The 21,511-nt window shown below is 34.6% G+C and overlaps 1 protein-coding gene across 1 annotated transcript in view; it reads left to right on the forward strand.

The window, feature by feature from the left end:
• The window catches only part of TMEM26 (transmembrane protein 26), a 46,941-nt gene extending 25,840 nt beyond the window's left edge, over positions 1-21,101 (forward strand). The window contains exons 5-6 of the mRNA XM_002820913.5: positions 14,191-14,267; positions 16,984-21,101. Coding sequence (XP_002820959.1) covers positions 14,191-14,267; positions 16,984-17,408 — 502 coding nt within the window. The 3' untranslated portion in view covers positions 17,409-21,101. The remainder of the gene's footprint in view (positions 1-14,190; positions 14,268-16,983) is intronic.
• Positions 21,102-21,511: the final 410 nt, after the last annotated feature.

Consider the following 21,511-nt stretch of genomic DNA (forward strand, 5'->3'; position numbering starts at 1 on the left):
AAAAACCCAAATGAACAAAAAAACCCAAATCTTGAAAACCATAAGGAATTTTTTCACTCACCCACTACTGATTGGTTATCTAATATGTGTCAAGCACTGAGCTAGGCAGAGATTGGGGCACAAATTGTGAGCAAGTATTAGTAGAAGGACACACAATCCTATCTCAATCAAGACTGTTTCAATTCAGCAAGAATTTAGAGAGCACTTAATGTTTCAAGACACCATAAATACTCCAAATTTCTTCTATCACCTACAAATTAATCTGAATGCTTTATAAATATGTATTTTTATAATTTTAAACTTGTATCATATCCCAGGAAAGCTGATGTTTAATGGAGCCCAATAGATTATGTTATAGTTTTTATTGGTTAATGTTTTTAAAATTTGTTTTCAATTTTCATTGTCTCAGGTTGAAGTCATTTCCATTTTTAATATTACCACATTGTGACAGTAGCCTTCTGTAATTCCCATTCAAGTCCTATGTGCCTCTATTACTCAAATATCCACTCTCCCAAAAACCCTCCCAAAGTCAAAGCCCAGGAAGAATATAAAATTTTTCTCTCTCCTAAAAATTAGCTTCCATGTTCTGATTTCCTGTTTTGGTTCTCGCCTATACTGCAAGAATAGACACTGCAAATATCTATCTTTTCAAAGAAGGAGACCCTTAATCCTTTCCCACTGGGACATAAGCCTTCCCTTTTAGGCTCAAGAGGATAATCATGGAGAATAATCTTAATACATAAGTAAGAGATATTTATATCTAACAGAAGAAGGGATCACTTCATTGTAGTCTACTCAGCATTGCCTATTATTATGACATTTTACTTTTTCTAATGTTTTATTCCATAGTTTAGGCTGATAGATTTAGGAGAAAGCCTGCAATGATATCTACATCACAAAAATGTCTAAATCTCTTCCCTATTTTCTAGCTAATATGTCAAATTCTATTTTTTATTAAATAAATTTCCTTCCTTTGGCTCACATTAAAGTTCATCTACCTAAGTTTTATGGATTTACATAGGTTTGTAAAGCTTCTGATTCTGCAACTTTTTCTTAATAGCTTTACGAAGTTATGGTTTAAATAACATAAAGTTCAACTGTAATTCTATAGTTTAATGATATTTAGTAATTATAGATTTGTTTATCCATAACCACAATCCAGGTTTAAAACATTCCTATCACTCCAAAAAGATTACTGTGGCAGTTTGCAGTCAGTCTTCACTCTTAACAGGCAACCACTGATGTCTTTTATGTCTCTGTGGATTGTTCTTTCCTAGAAATTTCATGGAACTTGAATTATAAAATGTGTACTCTTTTACGTGTGGCTTTTTTATGTAACATAATGTTTCTGGGATTCATCCGTGTTGTTTCATGTTTAGCTCCTCTTTAGTTGCTAATGTTCCATTAAACACATATACCACATTTTGTTTATCCATTCAGTAGTAGATGTACATGTGGATAACTTCCAGCTTTTTCATATTAAGAATGATGTTGCTAAGAGGATTCACTGACAGTCTTTTGCCTGGCTGTTTTCATTTCTCTTTGGTAGACACCTAAGAGTGGAATGGCTGGTTATATGTTAAGTATAGCATTAATTTTTAAAAAATCTGCTGAGATGTTTCTAAAGTAGCTGTATTAATTTATATTCCCACCAGCAATGTATGAGGATTCCATTTTCTCTGCATCCTTATCAACAATCCTTTTCCCTGTAGTCTTTTTTGTTATACCCTTCTGATGGTTGTAGAGAGGTATCTCACCAGGACATTAATTTGCAGTTCTTTAATGACTAATGTTGCTGAGCATCTTTTCATGGAAATATTAGCTATTCATATATCTTCTTTGGTGATGTGTCTGTTTAAATTTTTCTTCATGTTTTATTGGATTGTCTTTTTACTATTGAGTTGTAAGAATTCTTTATATTTCCTTGATACAAGTCCTTTATCAAATATCTAAATATAAATATTTCCTCCCTGTGTTCAGCTTGTTTTTTAATTTTTTAATGTTTATCTTTTGAAAAACATGTTTTCAAAATTTTGAAGAAGTTCAAATCTATCAATATGTTCTTTCACATTTTTGGTGTCATATCTAGGAACTACTTTCCTAACCCTAAATGAGAAATATAATTTCTTTTGTTTTCTTATTGATATGGTTTTGCTGTGTCCCTGCCCAAATCTCATCTTGAATTGTAACTCCCACAATTCCCAGGTGTCATGGGAGGAAGCTGGTGGGAGGTGATTGAATTATGGGAGCAGGTCTTTCCTGCACTGCTCTTGTGATAGTGAATGAGTCTCACAAGATCTGATGGTTTTAAAAATGGAGGTTTCCCTGCACAAGCTCTCTTTGCCTGCTGTCAGCTACGTAAGATGTGACTTGCTCCTCCTTGCCTTCCCCCATGATTGTGAGGGCTCCCCAGCCATGTGGAACTGTAAGTCCATTAGACTCTTTTTCCTGTATAAATTACCCAGTGTCGGGTGTGTCTTTATCAGCAGCATGAAAATGAACTAGTACACTTATGGAATGTTTTAGTTCTTACATTTATTTCTGTTATCTGTTTTTACATAATTTTTGTGTACAGTGGGAGGTAAGTTTCCAAGTTTATTTTTTATTTTTGGCACTGCCCCATTTCAGCTGGGACCAATTTTCCCAATACCATTTGTTGAAAGGAGTCTTTATTTATTGTATTGCCTTAGCATCTTTATCAAAAAATCAATGGATCACAGATGTAAAGCTTTTTCTCTGGACTTTCTGTTGTGTTCCATTGTTTTATTTGTTTGTCATTATACCAATACCACACTATCATGATTATGTAGCTATAGTGTGTTTTGAAATTGGATATTGTAAGTCTTCCAAAATTGTTCTTTTAAAATTTGTTTTAGCTATTGTAGGTGCTTTGCATTTTTATATAATTGTTATAATTCTCTTTTCAAGTTATAAAAAAGGGTAAAAAATTAAAAAAAAGTACTATGCTCTTGGTAGAGAATAAATTGAATCTAAAGATCAATTTGGGAAGAACTGTCATCTTAACAATATTAAATTTTCCAATCTGTGAGCACAAAATATCTCATCCTTTGTTTAGGTGTTCCTTAATTTCTCTCAGCAAAGTTTTGTAATTTTCGGAGTGCAAGGCTTGTACTACTTTTCTTAATTATTTCGTAAGTATTTTATTCTTTTTGATGCGCTTAGTAGTGGAATTATTTTTTTAATTTTATTTTCACATTTTTCATTGCTATAATATAAACGCAGTTTACTTCTGTATGATGACCTACTACCACAGCCATGCTCAACTTGCTAATTAGTTTGATCCCTTAAGTTTTCTCCTTACAGTATCATGCTGCTTGTGAACAGACTGTTTTGATTATTTCTAATCTGTATGCCTTTATTTTTCTTGCCTTATTGCACTGGCAAGAACTTCTTTCAATTCAAATAGAAGTAGTAAGAGTAGACATTTCAATCTCAAAAGATAAGCATTCTGTCTTGCTGTATTAAAGATGATGTTACTTGTGGGTTTTGTATAGATGCCCTTTACCAGTTTGAAGAAATTCCCTTTTATTTCTAGATTATTGGGAATTATTTTTTTGTGGGTGTTGAATTTTGTAAATCCTTTTCCTGCTTTTATTGACATAATTATGTGTTGATTGTCTTTTATTCTATTAAAACAATATATTACACTAATTAATTTTCAGATATTAAACAAACCTTGACTTCCTGAGATAAATTCTACTTTATTATAACATATAATCTTTTTTTATCTTTTGAGACAGGGTCTTGCCCTTTAGCCCAGGTCTAGGCGCCACCCAGTGTGATCACCACTGCATTGACCTCCTGGACTCAAGTGATCTTCCCACCTCAGCCTCCCAAGCAGCTGGGACCACAGGCACATGCCCCCTGCTGGCTAATTTATTTTATTTTTTGTAGAGATAGGATCTCCCTATGTTTCCCAGTCTGCCCTTGAACTCCTGGTTTCAGTCCCCCTGCCTAAACCTCTCAAAATGCTAGGATTATAGGTGTGAGCCACTGTGCTCAGTCTGTAATATTTTTTACATGTTATTGGATTCAGTTTGCTAACATTTGCTTATGAGGCATATTGATCTGTAGTATTATTTTCTAATGATATCTTTTTCTGTCTTTGGTAATGCTGACTTCATCAAATACCTCAAGAAGTATTCCTTCTTTATTTTCTGAAAGATTTTACATAGGTTTGGTCTTATTTCTTCTTTAAATATTTTATAGAATTCAGCTAGGGAGCCATCTGGACCAAGTTTATTTTGTGGGAAGATTTTTTAAATTATCAATTTAATATCATTACTTTTTATAGGTCTATTTAGATATTCTATTTCTTCTTAAATCAGTTTTGATTACATTTTCCTTTCTAGGAATTTTTCTATTTTATGTAAGTTGGATTTTTGTCATAAAGTTGTCCATAATATTCACTATACATGTGTTAATTTCTGTGGAGTGAGTTGTGGTACCCTCCTTTTTCATTCTTGAGTTTAGCAATTTCTGCCTTTTCTCTTGTATTTTTAGCGGGTGAGGAGATAGGCTGATGTTTACTTTTTTGGTTTGATCAGGTTTATTGATTTTGTTGATATTTAAACATAACCAGCCTTTGGTTTTATTGATTTTCTCTATTGTTATTCTGTTTTCCACCTCATTGGTTTCTGTTCTGATGTTTAATTTTTCCTTCTTTATGCTTGCTTTGGATTTAATTTGCTCTTCTTTTTTTTCTAATTTCTTCAGATGGAAACTTTCATTACAGACCTTTCATATTTTCTATTATATTTGAGACCTTTCATCTCCTCTATTATAGACATCTAAAGTATGAATTTTCCTGTAAGCACTGCTTTGCTTGCATCTCAGAAATTTGATATGTCTTTTTTTGTTACTTAATGCAGTTCAAAATATTTTCCAATTTCTTCTGTCATTTTTTTTGACATGGGTTGTTTAGAAATTGACTGTTTAACTTCTGAATATATAGGGATCTCTTAGACTTTTTTCTGGTGTTGTTTTCTGCTTTAATTCTATTTTCATCTGAGGATCTACTTTAAATTGTTTAAGTTTTTTAAAATTTATGGAGACTTACTTTGTGGTCTATTATATGGCCTATCTGGAGATCCATGTGTACTTGAGATGAATGTGTCTTTAATTCATGTTGGGTGGGGTGTTCTATAAAATGTTAGTTACATCACCTTGGTTGATAGTGTTGTTTAAGTCTTCTGTATCCTTACTGATTTTGTGTCTAGTTGTTCTATTGATTCCTGAAAGTAGAACACTGAAATCTTTCATTCTAATTGTTGGAATGTCTGTTCCTCTTTTAAATACTGTCAGTTTTTGCTTCATATATTTTGGGGCTCTGTATGTAGATGTGGAAAATTGAATTGTTAACATCTTTCCATGTAGTAACATTTTATCATGACTGATCACTTTTTCTTTAGTAATATTTCTTTTCTGAAAGTCAATTTTGTCTCCTACAAATATAGGCACTCCAGCTTTCTTATGTTGGCATAGAGATATCTTTTTTTATTCTTTTACTTTCAAATTGTATGTATATATATGTCTACATTCTGTTCCTTATAAACAGCTTATAGTTGGATCTTGCATTTTCCTCCCAGTTAAGTACAGTTTTTGTCTTTTGATTTAAGTGTATATTAGTTTACCAGGGCTATTATAGCAAAATACCACAAACATGGTGGCTTAAAACAACAGAAATTTCTTCTCTCACAGTTCCAGATGCTAGGAATCCAAAATGAAGATGCTGGTTCCTATTGGAGGTTCTGAAGAGAAATCTGCTTCATGCTTGTCTCCTAGTTTCTGGTGGCGGCTAGCAACTCCTGGTGTCCCTTTGTTTGTTGATATATCACTCCAGTTTCTCCCTCTTTCTTCACATGGCATTCACCGCAGTGTGTCTGTCTGTGTCTCCAAATTTTCCTTTTCTTATAAGGACACTAGTCATTGGATTAGGGCCCACCCTAATCCATATGACCTCATCTTAACTTGATTACATCTACGAAGACCCTATTTCTAAATAAGGTCACAATCTGAGACTTGGGTAGACATGGAATTTTAAGGGACGCTATTCAAGCTGGTACACTGTGTTTAGACCATTAATATTTAATGTAATTATTGATATGGTTAGAATTATAGCTGCCATTTTGCTATTTGTTTTTCTCTATGTCTCACATCCTTTTTATTTCTGTGTTACCCCTTTACTCTTTTGTTTTTTTGGTGGTGGTGGTTATATGAGCATTTTTAAGTCAATGATGTTAATTTCTCCATACATTTTTTGAATTATTTTATTAGTGGATGTTTTAGGGGCTACAATATACATTTTAAAATGTCACACTCTATTATAGGGTAAAACTAACTTAATTCTGATAAAGCCTAACAATGTGGCTCCATTTGGTCATAGCACTGTTGCCCCACTTGCTCCATTACTGATAACTCTGTTTCCTCCTCTTCCTTTTTGCTGTTATTTTTATACATATATTATATCTTTGTATGTTATAAATCAAATAATCCAGTGTTATAATTATTATTCTATATAATCTTTTAAGGTTTTAAAAAGATATTAGAAAATATCTATATGACTGCATATTTATATATTCTTTTGATTTCCCACACATTTGTCATTTTCATGCACTTCATTTCTCCATGTGGATTTCAGTTACTATGTGGTGTAATTTCCTTTCAACCTGAAAGACTATATTTAGTGTTTCTCCTAAGGCAAATCTGTAGTAAAAAATACTCCAAGTTTTTTTTTTTTTAATCTGGAAATGTTCTTATTTTGCCTTCATGTTTAAAGGATAGTTTTGCTGTATAAAGAATTATTGGTTGGCAGGTTTTTCATATATATATAATTTGAGGAAAAACATAGTTTACAGGTGTAAGAAGATCAACAAAGCTGTATAATAAGTAAAAACAAAGATCCACCATTTTACATATTTATACAAATATATAATTTCACTGTCTACTGACCTTCATTGTTTCTGACCAGAATTAGCCATTATAGTTGACCTTTGAACAACATGAGTTTGAACTGTGTGGGTCGATGTATATGCAGATTTTTAAAAAATAAAACTTACATTGGGTGTGCCTGCCTCTCTGGCCTCTCCTTTCACCTCCTCCACCTCTTCCACCTCTTCTACCCCAGAGATAGCAAGACCAACCAGCCTCTCCTGTTCTTTCTCCTTCTCAGCCAACTCAATGTGAGGATAATGAGGATGCAGACCTTTATGATGATTCACTTCCACTAATGAATAGTAAATACATTTTTTCTTCCTTATGATTTTCTAAATAACATTTTCTTTTCTCTAGCTTACTTTATTATAAAAATACACTGTGTAATACATATAACATATAAAATATGTGTTAATTGACTTTATGTTATTGATACAACTTCCAGTCAGCAGTACACTATTAGTAGTTAAGTTTTGGAAAAGTCAAAATTATACACAGATTTTCAACTGTGTGTGGGGAGGTCAGTTCCCTTAACTAACCCCCACTTTGCTCGAAGGTCAACTGTACTTATTTGTTGTTACTCTGTACATGATGACTCAATTTTCTCTTGATGTTTTAAAGATTTTCTTTTCCTCTTTGGCTTTTAGTAGTTTGAGATGTGTCTAAGTGTGGATCTTTGCTTTTACTTATTCTGGGCTTTGTTGATCTTCTTACACCTGTAAATTTTGTTTTTTTCCTCAAAATTTTCATCCATTATTTCTCTAAATATTTTGTCCTCTCTTTTCTATCTTTCTTCTTCTGGGTCTCCTGTTAAAAATATATATGACTGTGTTCCACAGGTCTCTGAAGCTCTGCTGTTTTTTCTTCAATCTTTTTTTACTCTGTGTCTTTCAGATTAGATTTTTATTGATCTATCTTCTAGGTCACTGATTATTTTTTCTGCCATCTCAAATCCAGATGTAGAGTCCAATTGTAGAGTTCATCTATTGAATTTTTCACTTCAGTTTGCATATTTTCAATTCTAGAGTTTCTATTTAATCATTTTCAGAGTTTCTGTATCTTTATTTACTCACTTATTGAGTCATTGCCGTGAGACTTTTCTTTAACCAATCAAACTTAGTTTTCTTTCATTCTTTGAACATATTTATAATAGTTGCTTTGAAATATTTTTCTGCTAAATCCAATATCTGGACCTCAGTAGAGACAGTTTCTACTGACCTGTTTTCCCTCTTGATTGTAAGTTAGATATTTCTGGATTTTTTCTTTCTTTTTTTTTTTTTTTTATATATGTGTGTCAGTGTGTGTGTGTCTACATGTTCCTCCAGAGCTGTCTTCATTATCCAGCTTCTATGCATGGTCTGTGACTTTGGCCTATATTTTTCTTTTTTTTTTCTTTTTATTATTATTATTATTATTATTATTATTATTATTATACTTTAGGCTCTATGGTACTGCACGTTGCGCACATGTACCACGGATTTTTTCTTTTATATATCACATACTTCCTTTGTTGAGAACTGGGCATTTTGGATAATGTATTATAACCGTATGTTATCTTCAGGCTCCCCCACCACTGCCACCACTTGAGACTTCTCATTTTGTTGCATCTGTTTTCTTAATTGGAGGAATGTATCTCTCCTTGGGTTGTAGTCACTGATGTCTCAGATTTTTAAAAAATTCCTAGTTTTATTTTTAGTTCGATGTCTTAGTTGTCACACCTATAGCTACGTAGTTTTTGGTCAGTCAATAACTTGGGCAGATTGGAATCAAATACTGTGAGCCCTTATGACTTCTGCTCTTTGATGATCTGTGCATGGAGTGGATAGTACATTTAGAGTTCAAGATGTTTTCACGTCTGCCTTAGCTTTTGATTCCCACGGGCCCTCTTTGGCCTTCCCTGAACATGCCTGCGGTTTCTTAGTCAGCCAAGCCTACAGGAGTACTCATCTAGCCTTTCTATAGCTCTCATTTTAAGAATCTCTCTATTAAATTTAAAGTTAGTTCATTACTCACTCCAGTTGGGATTGCAGTCTCAAAGTAGCAAGCTACAGATTTTTTAAATATTTCTAATCAAGTTTGTTACTTCTATTGACCACAGCGCTGAGTGTGAGATTTCATACTCCACTCCAAAGCTGTCACTGGTAAAATTACCACTTTAACTGATCAATATGGTCTTACCATTCCCACAACTTGAATCAACTTAGACAGGGTTTTTTTCTTTTTTCTTTTTTTTTTTTTTTTTTTTTTTTTGCTGACTATAGGTCCCTAATTTATCTTTTCATAGAGCATTTACTTGAGAAATTTGATATCATAAATTCTGTTTCTGCCCCTTTGAAATGTAAATTTCCCAGCCTCTTGCCAGTTTGCAAACCAACAATATCTTTCTCAAGGAGCTGGGAGCCATCTATTTAAAATGCAGTCTTAAAGAAAGATGGAGCTCCTATCTCCCAGCCTCTGTGAGAGGGTAGGATCCTAACTTTGAAAAGTGCCAATTACCAAACACAAGTGGCCTAATCAAATTGACCAACCTCCATCCTAACAGTCTCTAGTACTTTTCCAGTAGGTCACGCTAGTTCTTGAAAACTCTGCTACTTTTTGTTTTAGCAGAGTTGAGTTTAATCTTTCTCCTGTATTGCAATAGTCTTGAATAAATTCTTCCTCATCTGTTTAACTTCATTTAGTACAATTAAAAAAAAAATAGCCAAGCTGGGGATAGGGGAATGAATATCTGTGGGTAAGAATGCTTCAGATTCCCACTGTTCTTACCTGAAGCTTGGCCAGCTTTTCATGAATAAATGTTACTCAATTTGTTGTTTGACTTTGGTTGATTTTCACAGCCCTGATCATTGTTTTTGACAATTTTTGACAATTTTTTTAGTGTTATACATGTTTGTTGGGGAAAGGATTTGCTGACCTTTTCATTTCACGACAGCCACCTTCCAACATTTTCACAAGACAGAATTTCAACATCATTGCCACGGAGAGTTCCCTGGCCATTTACACCTTTGGAGATCATTTTGTGCAGTCTTTTTTTCCCTCCAACATATTAATAGATCATGTATTAAAAAGAATTCTATTCTCACAGCATTAGTAACATTTCCCTGTGAATACTTGACCATACAAAGGAGACTCTTCTTATGTTTACATTGTGTCTTATCTTTATTTTGCAGAGTTGAAGCTAATCTCTCTTTCACCTGGAAGAAATGGTGAAATATTTCTTCCAGAATAGGTTAATACTTCATTTTTTTCTTCCTTTCTATTATTTTTCCTTTTCTGATGGTATTTGTCATTTTTTTAAAAAAAACAACTAGATGAATTCTATCCACTGATTCTGTCTTTTCTACAGGAATATTTACACTTCCAAAAAGAAATAACTAAGCAAATTGGTAAAATATGACTTTTTATTTTTATTTTTAACCACCAGATTGAGTGTGCTGATATACCAAATGCCAGTCTTTTGTCTTACATTTTTTTCAAATAGAAAAGTGATACTAATGTCAATAATTAAACTTCCCAAGATTTTTTTGTCTCTCTCTGAATCAAGTTCATTGTGTACTTACATGCTTCTCAGTTGACATTTCTGAAGGCAGATTACACACACGGGACAGTGGTGAATAAATCCACACAAAATTCCTTTGCAGATCTTGAGTGTTTGCCATTAATCTCCATGATTTATTTACATTCTAACATTTAACCTTCCTGAGAATTTTTACTGTCTGATCTAATAATTCATATTTGCCTGCTTTAAAAATTTTCTGACCTAGTTTTCCAAAATTTTGTTTGATAATTTCACTAGTATGTTTTTCAACACCCACATTCTTCCATATTTTGTGTGTGCATAGATAATATATGCATATGCAAAAAATGTGCATCTATTATTGTATGGTTAAAGTTGGATTTATGTAGGGCTAGTGTTAGTATATCATTTATCCCTATTCTGTAGGATGATATACAAAGATTTTAAGAAGCATGTTGACATACTAGTAAAATTACTACTGCTACAATTATGTAATGTTTATTTATGACTTGTTGTGTGCTAAGAAGTCTTAAATGCTTTAAATTAGTAAGTTATTTTGCATTTACATTCACACTATGAGGTAAATTTTTTTATTATCCCAATTTTATAAGCAAAGACATGTCAGGCAAGGAAAATAAAGTCTCAAGATGACATGAAACCAAAAATAACTAATTCGTAGTGATCTACCATAATAGCTTGTGTCACATGCTGTTCTAAGAGCTTTATGTGTTTAACATGTTTAAATAATATACTTAATAAAATTATTATATAATCCAATAATTATTATTATTGTCTTCCTCATAATGTAAATGGGTAAACTAAAGCATACAGATGTTAAACTACTTATGCATATTCATATAACTAATAACTGATCAATCTGGAATCAGAGTCTCACATCCTATTTCCTTAGTGAGAGCTGGAGCTGGTGTTAGAATTCTGGTCACTTGGCACCAAAGCTCCCTGCTTTGCCACTGCTTTCTACTACCTTGCAGGCAAATTGCACATAGTTTTTGGTAGAATTATTGAAGTTTGGGATTAGATGAAACTTCAAAAGATCTTGTGAAAAATTTCTTTTGCATCTATTGAAAAAACCTTGCGAAAATATCCTCAACAACTTTTTCTACAGGCTCTGTTGGAAAAATTCCACTAATAGAAGACATACTAACCCCAAGTGGCAACTTGTTCTATTTTGAGGTAATATTATTAGAAACTACTTTCCTCTATTGTGATGAAATTTGAATTCTCACAGGTGCAACTGAAGTCCTTTGAGCCTGAATTGGCCATCTCAAGTCAAAAGAAATGTTTCATTCTTTTTCCACATTATAGTCCTTAAACATATGAAATAAAACTTCTAAGGAATTATCTCTAGTTTTCAGTTTCTTGAACTATCTCACATAGATCATGATTCTGAATGCTTTATCATTCTAGTTCTTCCCCTTTGGTACAAGAAACTTTATAAATGTTTCTCCTAATATATGAAGCACCACACAAAATATTTCAGGTATGTTCTGAACATTGTAGAATAGAGCAGACCTAAAAGTTTCCGTTTCATTCATGGAAATAATATAATGTAATGGCCAAAGGAGTAAATGCTGAAATCAGCTGTCTAGTTTTGATTTCTGCTCTCAACACTCATAACTACATCATTTTGAACAAATTTCCTCAACTCTCTTTTACCTCCTTGATAAAATAGAGATAAGAATTTTGTCTACTTTGTTGAGCTGGTATGAGGATTAAGTGTGATCATAGAGTTAAGCATTTAGAAAACTGCCTGGCATGAATGTCTGAAATCAGAAACTGTCCATAACATTATTTAAAAATTCAGGCACTTATTGAAGATCTGTTGTATATAGACATTGACTGTGTAAAGAGGGAAAAGTTACAGTCTGCATTCCCAAGGCATTTCCACTTAAAATTTTAGACTTTATATTTCTTGTGAAGCAACCTATGATTTTATTTGATTTTGGTAAATCATAAATCATGTCATACTGTGGACTCATAATTAGATAATAATTAGGGAAAACCTTTGAGCCCTTTTTTGTGGCTACTGCTGTGAAATGCTCTCTCTTCTATCCAATTCTATTCTAATCTAGGTCATCCAGTTACTTCTTTTGGAATCCTGATTGTGTCTTCCAGGGTACTGGTTTTCTATCCACGCTCCATGCCATATGTGCCTATGAGAAGCCTTCCATCAATGTCAACCAAGTCATGTAAAATGTGAAGTAGAAAAGAATCAAAAGCGCAGCCTTCAACAACCCATTGGAGAGTCCCCCCTGTGGGGAGCCATTTACACAGGAATCCACCTAACAGTATTCACACCTGGAATATTTCTTAATTTTGTTAATGAGGATACTATGGGAGACTTTTTCAGAAGCCTTGTTTAAATCTGAATGTCTGTCATCAATTTACATAACATTACCTGCTTGATAATCCTAACTATATTTTTTAAGAGGAGGAACTAAGTTTAGTTGAGTGCAATTTTTCTCAGAGGACCTGTGCTGATGCTTCGTAATAACTGTGTTCTTCTAAAAGGGCTCTCAGAAATCTTTTAAAGGATCATTTATATAATCTAACTAGAGATTAATAGTAAATGTGACTTTTGTACTTTACGACATATTTCTGCTTCATTTTGAAAGCTGAGACTTCATTTTTTAATCACCAACCTTGTCTCCACCATTAACTGCCAAGACAGATAATGATGGTTTAGAAATCTCATTTACAAATTCTCTCAGAGTTTTGAGATTTAATTTTGTATTTAATGCCTCTACACCTGAAGCGTTTAAAGATATCCCTTACAATCACCTCATTTCTTTTGGTTTCAATTACTCCTCCTTGATGCTTTTCAGACCTCTTCAATCTGAAAATCTCTTTTGACAGAAGATGGAAACAAAATCTATTATTATGCCACCAGGCTTAAATTGATAACTTCCTTTCTATCTTTGCTAAAAATAAATGTGACCCTGTTTAATATCCTTTGCATTTCTGTAACCTCTGTTCTTTCTGATTTTAGCCTTCATGACCATTTTCCTAGATCTAGGACATTTGTATATTTGTCTGAGTATGGACCCTTCTTTTGTGCATTTAACCATTCCTTCCATAAATATATGTTGTATCCATCAAGCACTGTTCTAGGCACTAAGGATACAGTGGTGAATGAAATAGGCTTATTCCTTGCCTTACGTCCTACTATCTGGTATAAATCTTTGTTTATTGGATTTATCTCCTTACCTTTTTCCTATCTAATGACAATTTTATTTCATTGTTGAGTTTTTAATCTTTGAGCATCATTTAGCTCTTTTGAAATGTCTTTTCAATTAGATCCCTGGTTTCTTAGAATAATTATTAATCCCCCCACTGACATTCCTTGAAATCAGCCATTTGAATATCCATGTCAATATCTATATTTTCTCCCCTATCATTTTTCTCCCATAATGTTCCCATAATTTTGTAAAACTAAAGACAACAATATGGGACCAAGAGGCTTTGTCATAATTCATGCATATGTTGGGCTTTAAGTCTCAGATTATTTATTTTTCACTTCTTCATTATTCCATTATTATCATGTAAGGATTTTTTTCATTGATTTATTAAATCACCAAGATATTTTGGCCACAAGAGGTTTATTAGGAATATACTAAAAAAATGGGCTGAGAAGACTTTTCTCTTCTGCATGTGATCATACTTTTTATTACAAATTTAACATTTTGTCTGTATTCTAGGAATAGCCCTGCACTAGTCTATGCCATCCTTGTTATATGGACTTGGAGCATGCTGCAGTTTCCACTTGACCTGGCAGGTAAGTATCCTGATGTTTGTGCAAAGAAACAGAAAATTACACCTCTTGATTATAAACTATGCTAAAACTAAGAAGGCAAGTGAAAGGATTATCATGTCTGTATCCCAATGTTAGTTCTAGTTCAGCTTAGAAGGAAAGTAGCTTGAAACTTAATAAGCCAAGAAGAGTGGATCCACTGTGGTACATGGTGAGCTTAAGATAGTAGAGCAGGTAATTGCATGGGGTTATATTTACTTCAAACAGCAGTTCCATCAGTTATGATTTATAAGACCTCCTGTAAACCAGATAATACATCTGTGTCTCAGCTTTCTTTCATCCATGAAATAGGGATGATAATCATAGTCACTAGGGTTGAAGATTCTTGTCATGACTCAGTAATACACAGTTTGCTTAGCAAGTTGCTGCCATAAAAGTTTTATCTCTTATTATTTGTAAGAAGTAATTTTCATTCTTTTTTCAGACCCATGTATTAGAACTTCAGAAGGCATAGGAGCAGTTAAAATTGTCCTCATTGGAGGTCCTTGGAATCCTATTGGTCTTACTTTAATAAAACATCAACCACTAAGATTTTGCAAGAAGTAATCTGTTTCCCAGGCATTTTATACTAGCAATAATCTAGGGCTGCATTGTCCAACAGGGGACCCACCAACCACACATGGCTCTTTAAATTGAAATTAATTAAAAATTTAAAACATTGAAAGTCCAATTCCTCAGTCATACTAGCCACCTTTCAAGTGCTCAGTTGCCACAAATGGCTACCATATTGGACAGCAGTAATATGGAACACTTTTACCATCACAGAAAGTTCAATTGAGCAGTGTTCATCTGGAGTCATCTGAAAACTTCTTGGAACCCTAGAATTTTGATTTGAGAATTCTCCTGGATGTCACTTTACTCCAAAGAAATTCTAGAAATTAATAATTATGTTTTCCTTAGCCTGACGTGTTTATTTATTACACCTTAATTGCTGGCCTCAGGATTATAATTAATCCTTAGGACAGAGATATTTAACTTTTTCTCCATCTTTTTTGGTTCACTTTTGTAGGCTCAGAGGTCTGAGGCCATTTTAAACATAGCATCCACTTTTTGGAATTATTAACAATTTGGAATAGATGGAAAAACTTGCTGTGGCTTTTAAGAAATACCAAAAATGGAATCACTGATTAATAATTACAAACAAATGTATGCTAACATGCACACACACACACACACACACACACAGATTTTGTCATAATGTGCCCTGGAAGGTATGCTATACTCATTGGTCAAGCTGGTGTCCACTTACAGAATATTAGGTGCCATCACATTAGGTATTGAGTTAATACCTTTAGAAGGTCCTTTGGGAGCCATTTCCTGGCCCTCATTTCTTAGGAAAGGCTACCATTGATATACCTTGGTTTCTCTTTTGTCTTTCACTCTGCCGATCCTCACCCTCCCATATCTTATGGTTTATTGCCTTGCTAAGAAAATTTGTATTTAAGAAAGACATTTTGTAAACTTTCAGGGGCGATAATGTTATGCAGCTGTTTGAAAAACAAAGACCAAATGTTACTTCTGACTAAATCATTATTGTATTTTCCAACAAATAGTACATTATGTTTATCCATATCAAAGCAGCTTCATAATATTTGCAGGCTCCAGTAGACGAAGGCATTCTTTGTTTGAAAACTCCAAATGGAAAGCTTCATTATTATAAAAGGATTATTTTCCGCCCTTGACCCTGAATTAAATTTACATTTGAGAAATTAAGACAAAAGTTCTTCTGTTGATTGGACCTCCTTTTGTTTAACTAGAAAATCAGTAATTATATCCATTCATTATTGTAAACTGTGAAACAAACACAAGAAATTAGGACAAAATAAAATAACAATGGCATTTATTCAGGCTTTTTCCCTCCATCATTTGAAAAATGTGTTCAATATGAATTAAGTTTGAATTTGAATATAAGCACTTGAATTTTCACAGCACAATTTGCACACATGCTTGAGTGTGTAAACCAACAAACAGGCAGGTCCTAAAAAGAGTATATAGAATGATCAGAGCCACGTACACTTTGCTCCGTTTCTCAAGCTTATCAATCAAGCAAATCATTCGTGATCCTAAGGGGAAGACTGAGGGAAAAAGTGGACAGAAGGCAAGGCTGTTATTCTAATGGAAACAAAATGAGCCAATGAATAGGGACCCCTCTCCTCACTGATATGATTGTTATCCCAGTTTTCAAAGGAAGAAACTGTGGCCCAGGAAGTCTTAGTGACCCCGCCAGCAACTCACTGCTGGAAAATGTGGCAGTCATGCTTCCTGACTTGAGGCCTTGAGCACGCAACTGTGAGGCTTCCTTGTGGACCCCAGGATCACAATGGTGGCTTCCTTTATTTTTTATTCCCCCCATGGTGCAGCCTCAGCCTCACAAGGAGCTTGGGCTATAAGCACTTGTGACCATGACTGGCTCCTAGAATCTATTTAATTGTGCTTTGCCCAGGGTGAGAACTAGATGATCTTACATTTTCTATGTGGATGTGAGTCACAGGGCAGGGTGCTTTCATTTGTTCCACCCAGAATTAAATTACTGGATCATTCCATTTGATTTCCATTCTATAATTAAATCACAGAATTATTACTAACACAGTCCCCATTGTTAATGACTTGTCCCCATGTCATTGTCTTATATGTCTACACTTCCAAGAGAGATAGTAACTAGTCTGTCTTGTGTTTTCAGTACAGAACGTTGTGTGCCCTGTGTCTGTGGCAGAGAGGGGATTCCCCAGCCTGTTCGTTTGCCAGTACAGTGCCGATCTGTGGAACATCGGAATCAGCGTCTTCATACAAGATGGCCCCTTCCTTGTCGTGCGTCTCATACTGATGACCTATTTCAAAGTGATCAATCAGATGCTGGTGTTCTTTGCCGCGAAGAACTTCCTCGTGGTGGTGTTGCAACTCTACCGCTTGGTGGTGCTGGCATTGGCAGTCCGTGCTTCGTTGAGAAGTCAGTCAGAAGGCCCGAAAGGAGAACATGGTTGCCGGGGACAGACCTCTGAGAGTGGGCCCTCTCTGCGGGACTGGCAGAACGAGTCTAAGGAGGGCCTGGCTATTCCTTTGCGGGGCTCCCCAGTCACCTCCGTCGACTCCCACCACACCCCTTAGTTATTGATTGACAGTGGTCTGCGACTAGAACCTGACTCCCTGGTTCTTCTTATAGGGAGGATCCTTTTTCTCCCCCAACCTTGGCATATAATAATTTTCAAAAGAACAACATAAAAAGGTGATCTTAAGCCAAAGCTGAGGAATTTTCTTTTTTCAACTGAATAGAAGGAACTTTGATTAGCGACTATTGCTACAACTTCTGTGTGATGGTATCAGATGTTATAGTTGTTCAACGACTAAGTGATTTGTTTGTCTTGAACTGTTTGAAAAGCTGTGGAAGGGGTTACAGTGACATGCCCTCGAAAGATTTGGTGCAGACCAACTGTCGCGGCTGTTACCTGGAAATAGAGAAGCTTTGAACTTTGGCTCCATTGTCAGACTATTTCGTCTGATCTTTTCTGCAATGTCCCTCTGACATCAAAAAATGTACATTCAGTGAATGCAGAACAAATGAAGGGAAAAGTGCCTTTAAAATTACCTCATTGTGGGCTGGAAGCAGCGAAAATCTCTGCCCAGCTTCCGTATCATAGAGAGCCCTATTCAACGCTGCACAGGCCTTCCCAGGAAAATCATTTTTCTGGGCTGATGTTGTATTCTTCCATGGCGCATATATTCTTACAGAAATTTTATTGCTTTTGGCTTGGGTGCTACAAAATTCACAGCAAGCCATTTTGGTTACATATCTACTGGTTGCAAGGCAGGAAATATTGGTGAAGTGCTGGCAAAGTCACAATTTCTACTCTGAACATGATTTGCAGTGTTCATCAGTATTTTTATGAACCCTACTTTACCATTTTCTATATTGCCAAGTTGAATCATGTGGGCTGATGCAGGGAAGCTCTGAAGCAGTGAATAAAGGTGTTTCGGGCCCTGTAAGTGTTTCCATGGTTTCTGGTGTCTGCCAGCAGTAGTGAACAAAGCTGCAGCTTCTCTGAACCGCCACTACTGGAGGTGGCTTTTGGTCTCAGGGAACATGGTGATGGAGGGTTGCATCAGCTCCACCCACGGCCAACAGCCCTTGTTGAGTGACAGGAGTCGGAATGTGCTACCCCGTTGTGGGAATCAGGCAATTCGCTTTATTTTCTTGCATTAAGACTTCATTTTCCCAGTATTGAAATAGCCATACTTTTCCTTTACATACCTCTATACTTTCCAGATGGAGGTGATTCAGAACCTTTTAAAGTGATTTTTGCCTTTAAAGATACAGTGTGAAAATTTGCTAGGGTGTATAGCAGTAATTACAGAAGGCAAACAGTTCCAAAACTGTTCTTTTAGGTTCAAAACCTAATTCCCTCGGATTAGTATACTTGAGAATTCAAAGGGACATTTAAAGTGGGGTATGCCCTTAATTTGGTATGACTTATTGACAACCAGTTGGGACAAATTTATCTGTAACTCTCCGGGTGACATGATACCTATTCAAAACATTTTATACAAACTTTTATAGACAAATTCTGTTTTTATACAGAGTCATGCATATTTTCTCATAAATGGCTTCTTCAGCACCATTGTTATATGTTTTTATTTCTTTCTTCCTTGTGCTTCTAATTTTAACAATATAATGACTATAAAATGACACATGGAACTAATGGAATACATTTATGATTTTCCATAATAATTTTATGAAAGTTAAGATCAAGAAATTATATTTATATGAAGTAAATCACTTGACAACTTTTAAGGGCATGTTATTTAAAGTGCTCAGCAGTTGAAAGCAAAATAATAACTGCTATTTATAAAAATGCCTCAGCAGAATCTGTTTTTATGTTGACTGCTTTATGTTGAATATTTTCTTCCACAACATGTATGTGCTGCTTATTATTGCAGATTTGCTCATGGCATACTTTTCATGTTTTAATTTTTTTCTTCCAGCAAAACAAACACTGAGGTCCTAAAAATAGATAAAGTATAAAGTAGTACGGCTGTTGCAAGGATATTTTTAAATGCTTTCAAATCTGAGACTTGGCTTGGCTTCGTGAATGAGTTTCTAGTGTTTAAATTAAAGTATTTTGTAATTAGCACTCCTCGTGGGCTTGAGAAATAAAAAGCCTGTCCAAAGTCTAGCTTTATTTAGAGGGTCAGGAAGTCAAAGAGCACCCAGGACCATCTTGGCAATTAATAGCGGCAAAAATAGACCCAGCTTCTGCAAGATTTTCCAGGAAAATCTTCTTGGGGCAGCATTTGTTAACCTAGCTGCCAGTACTCCCACTCTCTTAGACTGGCTGCTTTTATAATAGGAAAAAAAAAATCTGCATTTGCTTAGTTTATTTGAAAAAAAGCTCTAAACCTAGGTTATATATTAGCCATTCCTAAGACTCCTGATTAAATATTACAAATTTGTTCAGTTCATAGTTGTTTTTAGTGTAGACTGCTAAATACTGTAATGTTTCAAAACATCCAAGTGTTTGTTATAAAGTGGCTAGAACATCAATTACCTCCCATGTGTGGATATCCTGGGACTTGTTTACATTTTATTTGTAATAAGATAACTGACTCACAACACCTGTATAATGTGATGCAAGCCATCCTCTCTATCATAACCCCTCCCTGCAACACACAGCAGGTCAATCCCCAACCCCTGAAGAAAGTGGCTTATTTGAGGTTGTTGGTGCTGTTGGTATTATTGCCGTAGTTGTTATTTAATTGCTTGATTAAAGCTCAGTCAAATGTCCTTCCTAAAAACATGTCATTCCACTTGTGAAAGAAAACACAATGTGCATGTTTCAATGATACTGTGCGGAAATACACCTCATGATCATCTTGTGGGTTTCCTTTGCCCTTACTGGATGACTCTCAGAGGACATGACTCGACATAGTAACATTAGTAAACTGTCTTTGTCTTTGATTATTCCTTTAATTTTTATTTGAGCTGTTTCAATAGCATAATGAAATAAAATTTTGAATTGGCCAATAACATGCTTTATAAACTTCCAGTGAAGAGTCTGATACAAATTTACTCTTGGCTCTGTTGTAGTTCCACTAACAAATAGCACTTCAGTCCTTATAGAACCATATAGATATGGCCAAGGAATAGCAGGACTCACTATTATAATATTAATTGTTAACTCATTATTTAATTGAACATTTTCAAAGCTCTGGAAAGGCATGCATTTGTAGGTGCACATGCTTTAAGATTTCTATACATCTTTCAGAGTTGAATGTAATTATGTTTGGCATTTAATTCTTGATAATTCTTAACCAACTTTTCCTGTTAAAAGAGAGAAAGAATTGCAAATGCCAGGCGTCTGTCCACTTTAGCCCTCCTCCAATGCTAAGAAAGAGGGATGGTGACGTATACTACAGAGACGCAAATGAAATACCAAACAGTCTTGCATTACAAGAAAAAAAAGGGGATTTTTTTTTTTTCTAATTTCAGACTTGGCTTTTTACTTAGTGGACATTCTGACTTGCTCTCAGAAACATCTGATTTGGGGCTAAACTAGGCAGCTGGAGGATGTTTACAGCTCTGAGGCTTCAAATAAGTTTCCATATGCAGGGAGTAACTTTAAACAATGTTTGAATAATTAACTGCTACAGTCTTGTATTTTATGTGTACCTATTTCATCCTCTGACTCTTTGTTACTGGAATACCATATAAGAATATTTTCTCTGCAGTATTTATATTTATACTATTTTGCTATGAGTGGCCTTTGTATTTTATTACATGCATTAAATAGTGTGTGCACAACTTTATCTTAATGTGGATTTTTGCTGGCTTTTCATGTCTTTGTTCTCTACTGCAATTCATTTCCTTTATGGTTTTTAAGCTCTGGTTTAAAAAATAAAACTCATCTATTTAGAATATGATTAAACTGGCATTTCAAACCAGTGAGGAAAAGCTGACCAATTTTACAGATGATGTTGGGAAATTTTGCAATCCATCTGGAAAAAATAAAGTTAGATTTTTATCTCCTGCAATATATAGAAATAAATTCCAGATGGATTAAAGATGTAAATGTAAAATGAAAACTATAAATATTAGAAGAAAATATGCAGTCTGTCTTTAGCCTGTGGGGGATGGGAAAGATCTTCTGAAACAAGACATGGAACCCAGAAGCTACAGAAGAATTGACAGATTTTTCCTACATAAAAGCTTAACGTTT

This window comes from Pongo abelii, chromosome 8, assembly GCF_028885655.2.
Source record: "Pongo abelii isolate AG06213 chromosome 8, NHGRI_mPonAbe1-v2.0_pri, whole genome shotgun sequence".
NCBI classification, from domain to species: Eukaryota; Metazoa; Chordata; class Mammalia; order Primates; family Hominidae; genus Pongo; species Pongo abelii.